The 10,053-nt window shown below is 37.5% G+C and overlaps 1 protein-coding gene across 1 annotated transcript; it reads left to right on the top strand.

Annotated features, from left to right (window-relative positions):
• Positions 1-7,218: 7,218 nt before the first annotated feature.
• Positions 7,219-9,763, top strand: LOC111394347. The gene is made up of 2 exons (XM_023020113.1): positions 7,219-7,633; positions 9,412-9,763. Exons 1-2 carry the CDS (start codon positions 7,234-7,236, stop codon positions 9,462-9,464), a joined length of 453 nt encoding a protein of 150 aa, XP_022875881.1. The 5' UTR covers positions 7,219-7,233; the 3' UTR covers positions 9,465-9,763.
• Positions 9,764-10,053: the final 290 nt, after the last annotated feature.

Below are 10,053 nucleotides of genomic sequence, written 5' to 3'. Positions count from 1 at the left end.
ACCTTTGCAATTCTTTTTTATTACTAGGTGATTTGGCCTCTAAAATAGTCTTTGTTTTATTTTTATCAAGTTCAATCCCCCTTTTGTATACGAAGAAACCAAGGAAATTTCCTGCATTAAAGCCAAATGCACAATTCAAGGGATTCAATTTTCATTTATATTGCCTCATTCGCTCAAATGAACATCTCAACTGTTCAAAATGGTCCTCTTCTTTAATGGATTTGACCACTATATCATCTACATACACCTCGACAAACTTGTCTATCATATCATAAAAAATCAAGTTCATTGCCCTTTGATAAATCGCTCCTGCATTTTTTAGGCCGAAGGGTATAACTACCCATTCAAAATATCCAAGAGATCCAGAGCACCTAAAGGCAGTTTTTTGTATATTTTCCTCAACTATATAAATTTGATTGTATCCTGAATACCTATCCATGAAAGAATATATTACGTGTCCAGCAGTCGAGTCTACTAAAGAATCTACCGTAGGCATTGGATATTCGTCTTTGGGTATGGCTATGTTTAAATTCCTAAAGTCTATGCACATCCTTAATTTACTATTCTTTTTTAGCACTGGCACGATGTTGGACAACCATTCAACATAACTAAATGTTCTAATAAAGCCTACTTTTAATAATCGCTCTATTTTCTTCTTAATTTCAGGAAGTATATTAGGAGCAAAATGTCTAGGAGGTTGCTTATGAGGCTTAAAATTTAGCTTGGTTGGCAATCTATGTTCTACCAAATCCCTATCTAAACCAGACATATGTTCATATTCCCAAGCAAAACAATCCTTATATTCCTTTAATAATGCAATTAATTTATCACTAACCTCTTGATCGAGCATTTGGCTGACGAAGGTTGGGCGATCTTCCCCTTTATTGCCAATATTCACTTTAATCAGAGGGTCTTGTGTTTGAGCGTATCCAGGCTTGATGATCCCCATTACTTTATCGTCCAATTCCCTTATAGGTACTTTTTCTTCTAAACAATCCACCTTATTGACTTCTCGGCCAATATTTTGTTCCAACTCGAACACTGCCAATTTGTCTCTCAATGCTTCCAAGACTGCTTCTTCTTTCGTCTTGTCCTTGCATTCTTTAGTGAAAGCCATTAATTTGGCTTTGAAGGCCTGAATATCGGCCATTTGCCTTTGTTGCTTGCAACTCATTCAAAACACCTTGATTAGTCTTTTGCCAATTACTGGCTCTTCTAGGGCCACTATGTTTGGCCTCATCTGACTGAACGTTTCAGTGAGTGCATCCACCGAAAATGGCTCTTGACTTTGCGCGACAATTTGAGTTTCTTCTCCATCTTGGACTACTCTGACAGGTCCATAATTTTCTTCGTACATGAACCTTTCTACTGAGTTTGCTTTTACTACAAAAGGTCTATGATCGGCCTGTACTACTTCTGCTTCGCCTTTGTCATTCCAAAAAATCAGACATTGATGGAGCGATGAGGGTATACAGCGACTTCCGTGCATCCAATCCCTTCCTAATAACACATTGTAACTAGTAGGACCATCTATTACAAAGAAGACTGTAGTCCTAGTAGTTGTACATATAGTTATGTCCAATGGCATAACCCTTTTAGCTGAAGTTGCTACTCCATTGAAACTCGTAAGGACGACTTCTATTGGGATCATATCACTTTTCGTCTTTGCAAATTTTCTCATCATCCTAGATGGAATGGTGTTTATAGCTGCTCCATTATCGACAAACACTTTTGCCACAGATATGCCGTTAACTAGAGCTTTAACGTACAATGATCTCAAGTGTTTAGTTAACTTCATAGTTGATCGCTTAAAAATAACCTTTTCGGCAGCATCTATTTCCACTTCCTGCTTGTCCTCTGTCGAGTTATCCTTTTGTAATAAGTCAACATGCAGCATGTCGCACTGAGCTTCCGTTCCATGAATTTCCTTTTTACTGTTTTCTAATGCTTCTCCTTCAGTTACCCAACCGGTGGATGGAGGCATTATTCTTGGAGGTGATCCATACTTTTCAGAGCGAGGAACTCTCTTTTTCCTTTTGGGTGTCCCGTACAGCACGTAATAATCGAAAGAACGCCCAGACGGTTTTCCCAACAAGTCCTCTTCACGAACCCCCTCTCGATGTAGTTGCTTCAATAGAGTATTGTACGATACTCCTCTTTTTCTTCTTTCTGCTTCCAAATCAATTTTCTCTTCGATATCTGTCATACCATCATCTCCTTCATCATCTAAGGGCCCTCTAGAAGTTTGGCCTTCTTCATATTTCAGCACGCATGCTTCTTCTTCGTTATCCTTCCTCTCTTCTTCTTCTTTCTCTTTATTTTTAAACTCCTTGGCTAGCAAATAGTTATTAGCCATGACAGGAGGTAACGTACCGAACTGAATAGTAAGGGACTGATCTGGATATTTTCCATCTCTTCTGTCTCGCTCAAACTTCGACCTCCCAGAAAAACTTTTTGGCAATTCTTTCATCGATTCACCTGTACCAGTCTCCTCACTGTCTTCGAGAATATTTTGCTTGGCCACCTCGAGTAGCTTAGGCGCTTTAGGACGTGGCATTCCCTGTTGTTGCCTCATCATCCGTCCATAGTTTCGTTGAAAATGCTTTTGTTGGGTTCTAGTCATCTTGTTGAAGGGTTTCGCCCTTCCTGCATTATATTGGAACGAATGCCATACATATGGTTGGCGAGGCTGCGGCCTAAATGTTCTCCCATTATTTACTGGCCTGAACTGCCTCTCAAAAGGCGATCCCTTATAGAATGATATACCTCGCCCTTTACCAGACTGAGCGTTTGGAAAAAAACTAGGGCGATGGTGATGCTGCCATATCCCTGGTTTCTCTATGTTCCCACTCACTTCTCTTTTACATCTTGCACATCGGACGTCTTTATCCTTTTCAGGCTCTTTCCCTTTGATACGTTCAAAGACACTAGGATATGGTCCAGGGTCCCCTTCCCCGTCATCTATAACTAACTTGAATTTTGGCAACTTATATTTGAAACCAGTCGTCACCATGTTCACCCCCAAGTGGCTGTGGAAAAGGGTTTTCATCCACTGCCATCTTCCTCTTATCCTCGAACGTAATTCCACCTGATTCAATAGCATCCTGTAACACATGGCGAAAAATCAAACAGTTATTAGTCAAATGTGACCATGCATTATGCCACTTACAATATTTTTTACCCTTAACTTGTTCGGGGCTTGGCAATTTATGTTTATCGCTCAACTTTATCTGCTTATCCTTATATAGTTTATCAAATATAAGGTCAGCTTTGGTTACATTGAATGAGAACGTTCTAGCCTTTTTGTTTTCATCTTTTATAAGCTCATCCTTGCCCAACGATCTAGGCTTAGCCATTATAGGACAAGTATACGCGTCTCCTTTGATTAATTCGGCCAAACACATTTCAGTTTGATCGTAATACTCGTCATTAATGGTATGAACATCAAAATTTGGGTCTCTATAGTAAGTCCCCTTGCTAGAATTTTTCATTTGCTCTTCTTCTCTTATTAATCGTTCATACCTAATCACGTTCGCGCTCAATTGGAAAAGATCAGGAAATTTCTTGTCTTGGAACTTCTTTTTCAAATCAAAGCTTAGACAACCTTGAGCGATTTTGACAAACTCCTTTTCGGGCAAAGGTACAAAATATTTACTTCTTGCTGTCTTGAACCTTTGAAGGAAACCTTCTGCCTATTCGTTTGGCATTTGACGTCGATTCGTCAAATCGGTCAAAGTAACTTCGGACTCAGTCTTATAAAACTGAGCGTGGAACAATTGCTCCAATTGTTGTCATATTTGAACAGAGTTCGCTGGCAAATTGATGAATCAGGAGAAAGCTACTCCTATTAATGAACTAGGGAACAACCTTATTTTATGGTAATCAGTTACGTCATCACTTTGCAGTGTGAATCACCCTATGTGTTTTAGAGTAGACACCTCTCCTAAACCGGTAAATAGTGAGAATTCTGGCACTTTACACCCTCTAGGCCATGGATATGCTTGGTCTACCCAATCAGGATATGGCTTCGTGTAAGTCGGCCTAATGACAGGACATACCCCAAAAGCCATATGGTCCTATACTATTTTCATAATCCGATTCCTCAACATGACATTGGAGTCATATGGAATTCCTACAGGTTGGTTGACCGATTTGCTTGAGGCCTGATATTTGGTCCTTGGTTGGCCAAAATTTGCCATAATTTGGGCCATTGTTACCATTAGCCTGAATATTTATTCCATCATTAACACGTGGGGCATTCTGTCTATTATTTAGGACATTGTCTCTTACGTTTAGGTTACCCCCAAGTTAGATGTACCATTGCCACTATTCTGATTTGGCATTACACCATTCCTTGGTTTGAAGTAGAGGGACCAAAAGGTGGTTCTGCCTCTTGATTTGGACTTAGGATTGGGGGATCCACGATTGTCCTAGTTTGAAAATGATTTGCAAGAGGCACAACTGGTTGACAAATTTGGCCTACCAACTTATTCATTATTTCGTTCAAAGTATTCAGTTGTTTGGCCATGTTGTCATAATGTGCATTTTCATTTTGGATAAATCTTTCCATATTATGAATATTTCGTAGATTTACCCGTTCAACGACATCCTGTGTGAGTTCTCCAAGTAATGCACGCATGGTTCGAGAACTCAACTCTGTCATTGGTTCGTAACGATTGTGACTGCTCTGATTCTGTCCATCTGTTCGTAGAGAGCTATGCTACTCCTCATATCGGTCGATCACAGACTGGACTCCTCCCTGACTTGCTTCCTTATCAGATTTCTGAGGCATATTGTTTTACCTTTTGTATCTTCAACACCAAATACCAACGTCCCACTGGGTGTGCCAAATTGTTTCGCGCGGGTAGTCGCTAACAATTAAAAAGGAATCAGATGATTGTATAAGGAACAAACCTCTTGAGACAAAGTCCCAAAAAGGGGTGTTTTATTGGTGATGACTTTACAATTGTAACTAAACAGAATGCCTCTAAGGGGCGCAAGCACACGAGTACTGAAAAGAAATGTTTAAGTCTAAACTAAGAAATTGAAATTACATATTCTCTATTTGAAAGTGTTTGATTCGGGGTCTTTTGCTCTATGTCTTCTCTTCCTTTTATATTCCCTTGATGATTTCTTCGTGATCAACCGCTTAGAAACTGCTTGATTGCTTTATAACTACCCACTTTCTTTATGGTGGCTAACTTATCGTGGAACTGCCGTCTCTAATTGCTGTCACTACTCTTTGTCGTTTAACCATCTTCAACTGAACTCCTTGAATCGTGGAACGTGATAAGGTTACTCAATAACTGCACTTCTGGATAACTATAACATCTTATATTTGCTAAGATCCTGGGCGATTCGAAGGTTTGGACGAAAACATGGTCATAGCTCTGGGCGACTGTAAGACACTTCATTCGCTCAGATCTTGGGCGTCTTGCAAGCTTGGACGATGACGTTACCGTATTCGTGGGCTTCCACTACATTCATTAATAACCCTATCTGGGACTTTATCCTGAATTGCCCAGTTGGGCTTCATTTTTTGGGCTATTTGATTTGGGAATTCCCCAATTGAGCTTCATTCCTTGGGCTATTCGATTTGGATTGCACTTTTAGTGTGTCAACAGTTAGCATTAATGGGATTGCAATCACAGTCTAAATGGTGCTGACGTGACATTAATTGATAGGTAGAATCAAATAACTTATTAAATTTCACATTTCATTTAATTAATCATCTAGTGTTATATAAAATGGGCCCAATGAGACTACACAACATTACTTTAGGTAAATGGAAGATAATGCATTAAACTGTTCTAAAGGCTAACTTGACGAGGGATTTCAAAGAGAGTCATCAACTTCAATTATTGTCCACGTATAATTTATATCAAATTCGACTGACTACATTTCTTACATCTCAACATTTAGGCCTGGACATTTTAATTGTAACTGAATCTCCCGAACCGAAATCGAACCAGAATCGAAGGTTTCGGTCCGGTTTCTCGAAAAATAAATTAGGAGTCGGAACTGAGAACCGATAACTGACTAGGTTCGATTCGATTCTTTGTTCTTGAACCAGAACCGTGGGTACTCGAGTGGAACCAATTTTTATAAAAAAAAAAATTATTTACAATTTATAGGCTGAAAAAATATTTAAAACCTAAAAATCCTAATTTTGATAGTAATTAGTCTAAAACTTTTAATTCTAACTCTAGAAATAAGATTGGCTTCTATTTTTTTTATATCTCACCTTACATCAAATTGTTGTGTTTCAGAGGTTATTATGTGTTAATGTTTATAATTAAAGCTTTTTACAAATCAAAAATTTCAAACAGGTTGTGGTATAAGTTGATAAATCAAAACATTTATTCGTTGCAATTCAAGTTTTTTATTTTCTTGTATTGTTAATAAACTTAAGTGATTTTATTTTATTTTTTTCATAATGTGTGGCAATTGAATTTTATATATTCATTGCTTGCGTTGTGTTGTACATTTTTGTTATCTTGAATTTGTGATTCTCTTTATATATATATGATCGTAATTTTTGTGATACTATATTAGTTACGTATTTAATTAATATTTTTATATCTGTTCGTTTTAAAAGTAAAAGAATTTAAGTGTTGTTCATAATTAAATTATATGTCTAATATGCTTCTCTTATAGATCGAATAAGATTTATTAAGAAAAATATTTTTTTTTTCAAGTTATAATTTCATTTTTTATCTTTATTTTATTTTCTCATATTTTTCATGGCTTTTAGTATCCAATATTTTGTTCCTTGAAATTTTTTTTCATCGTACAAATATTTTCGAATAGCAGCGTATTAGGTATATGTGCCAAAAAAGTCTATGTAAAATATTTATTAAATACATGTATATAAAATGTTATGGATAGATTCAAAATCAAATCGGAACTGACGATTCGAGTTTGAATTTGGTTCTAATATTTACAAAAATCCGAATGATTTTATTTGCAAAATATTCGAATCATAATGGGTGGTTCTGGATATTGAAATACCCAGACCGACCCACCCGATGCCCAAGCCTATCAACATCCTCGATAACTCATCTTATGCACATAAATAATTTTTTACTCTCTAAATATTGTTCTACACTAATTGACGCTCCATGCAACAATTCATGGTCAATGAATCGTAAAGTGGACCTACTTGTCCGACCCTAGACCCCGATCAAACAATTGAAGTCGGGTAGTTGGTCCCGATCTTGAACGGAAAAGCGTATGTTTATAAACACGACTCTTGGCAGAGGACAAGTAAGAAGGCCTGAAGCCAAGCCAAGCCAAGCCAAGCAAAGGCTGCGCGTTAATAAAAGGAAAATGGAGCAGGTGGCAAACTTGTTGCAGAGGGCGGCGAACAGCAACGCCGTTATAAACACTCTTCTTGCCAGCGTCTTCGCTGTGTTGAGTTTACGATCGGTGGAGCAGCAGCGTCAAATCGAGGCATTGGAGGCGGAGAAGGACTCGCTCGTCAAAGCCAACAAGGGTTTGAAGAAAACAATTTGGGATTGGAAGCAGCAGCTGTTTTCTGAGGCGGAGGCGAATCCACAAAACGCTTTCGTTCCTCTTTCCACCCTCAAGGTCATCTATGGCGAAGCCACTCCCGCCGCCTCTGTCATCGCCGGTAATTTCATTTTTGACACTTTTTTGTGTGTGTGTGTTTTTGGTGTATGTGAAACCGAAATGGTGATTGGACTGCTGCATGAGTTTTCTGTATCATGGTAATTTCATTTTTAGCATCCTAATGGTCAATGGTAAAGGAAGGATTGCATTAGAGAGTTAGCATTAAGGATTGTACTTTTGGCTTTGATGATTGCACACTTGGCATTAAGGTGCTAGGAAGAAGGAAGTAGGCTCTTTTGTTCAACTTGAGAAATTTACATTTGAAACATTCACCATCATACTTACTTGGTAGCTATCTGAACCCACATAATTTTCTTAATAATATATTGCTTTTCATTAAATCAATTTCTTACAACTAATTAAATAAATTTTCTGCATACACTTGCATATGCAAGAATCCTCTCTGTACCTGGTTATGCATGAGAATGTCAAGAACTTTTAAGGCTGATGTATTTCTATTTTACGTGTTGCACCTTTGGATATGTGGTAGAGCCGCAAAATTGACTCTGAAAATTCTAAATTTGGCTCAAAATCTTTGAGAGTTCGAAATGTTTTTTATTTATGTGCTAAAAATGTACTTGGCAGTTTGTGTGCGCCTCTTTATCATTCAAACCAGGACTTTTAGCACACAAAAGCATTCAAGATTCCTCTTATTTATTTTGTTCCACGTCCGATAAAAATAATGATGATTTTGTAGTGTTTTCTGGTTTTTCTGCCAGTTGCACTTTTAATCAAGAGAAAGCTTAGTATGGCATGAAAAAAGTAGGGGTTCAAAATATCGGTACCATAATAAGACTATAATGGATAGGACCAATGAGTTGGTATGGCAGCCCCAAAATGAAAGGAGGCCCTTTCATTTTATTTGTTGTTTTGGCCTGGTAAATTCATTCCTCGTCGTATAAAATCATGGATTGATTTGTGAACGGTGAAGATAGGTTTTGATTCCTTGCATGCATTATATACTGTTTGAATCCTTTTATTCAGTTTACACTTTTAACTCTTCGAGAAAAGCCTACCTGAAAAACCTATTAAAAAAGTGGTGAAGGAAATCTAAAAACCACATAACTGTAGAGTTACAGTTTGGAGCCAGCGATACTATTTCAGCGATACTATTTTATCATATAATCATCAGTGCATATATCGTGTTTAGCTGGTGGGGTGAATAATACATAAACCAACCATTTCAGTTCCCACCTTTCTCCATTCCGTAAAAACTTCTGTTTCCTATATGTTTTATTTTTGGCTGGAAAAATCATTTACTATTTTTAATTTTATGCTCAAACTGATATAGCAGCAGGATATCCTAAAATCTCAGGAACTTCAATTATTTATATGTAATGAAAGGGGTTACAATAAATCAATCAGAGGAATTTATTTTTCAAATGTGCTCTTCTTTTAAATTCTTTTGGGAAATCACAAGGTGAAGACTAGCAAGAATTTAGCCTTAGATCTCACTCTAAATATTGGGACTAGATTGCTCCTTCTTTATTGTGAAAGTCTGTAACTAACAGTGGCCAGTTAGGTTGTTGAGGTTCAATTTTCCTCAAATGCATTATATCCTATGCAAAGTCTCTCAGATTTTGCTGTTCCTTCTAAGAACTTATCGAACAGATACTTTTATATGTTTTCGTTTTCCCATAAACATTTTTAAATGAAGTGTCTTCCTTTCCCTACGAGCTATGATTTGTCGACAGTTGATCGCTTCTGAATTTTCGGGTTCATGTTACCCTCTCTACCAATTTGTGCACGAATTTCCCAGACCTTGATTCTTGCATGCAGGTGGAGCTGATAAGGGAGATGCGAAGTCAACTGCATCAAAGATTATGATCTGAAAGCTGTGTTGTATTCTTTGTAATGATCCAGAAACAGAATTTACGGTTAGGAAGAAACCGAAAAAACCAAAAAAATGACATTGGCTTCGAAGTGAAAAGTTTGCTTAGTAGGCATCAAACTAGAAAAAATTGGGATTTGAGAACCTGTGAAATGGTGCCATTTTTGTGAAGATCAGTTTACAGTAAGTCAGTAACCAGATTTTGGCCTGTCTCTGTGAAGAATTAAATAAATTATCACCGTCCTTTTGGCCTTTTGCTTTTTGAATTTTCCTGCCAAATTACTTTAGGCATTTCTTGAATTAGTGGAAAGTCGACTGAAATGCTGCTTCTATGGCTTCCATGGGTAACCCTCTATTCTCTAGACGAGATCATTTAGCTTAGAGGGTCCCACGTGGGGTCCAGTATCCTGTATAAAGTCTGGTAAATTGCTCCCCGGCGAACCAGTTTTTTCCTCCTTAAAATCAACCGTCATTATGGGAATTTGAATATGATATTTGATAAATGTTCACTTTTCTTACCCCGTATTAACCTGCTCGTTGAATTTAGAACCCTTTTTGAGCCATTTTCTGTGAAAATATTTTTGAAATAC

Source organism: Olea europaea, chromosome 5 (genome assembly GCF_002742605.1).
Source record: "Olea europaea var. sylvestris chromosome 5, O_europaea_v1, whole genome shotgun sequence".
Taxonomy (NCBI): Eukaryota; Viridiplantae; Streptophyta; class Magnoliopsida; order Lamiales; family Oleaceae; genus Olea; species Olea europaea.
This window is presented reverse-complemented; position numbering and strand designations above follow the sequence as displayed.

Bases quoted from the DNA above. Each gene is read 5' to 3' on its own strand.
- LOC111394347 (XM_023020113.1), top strand. From the start codon at position 7,234: ATGTTTATAAACACGACTCTTGGCAGAGGACAAGTAAGAAGGCCTGAA. The intron at 7,634-9,411 runs GTAATTTCATTT...TCTTGCATGCAG, and splicing joins CGCCGCCTCTGTCATCGCCG to GTGGAGCTGATAAGGGAGAT.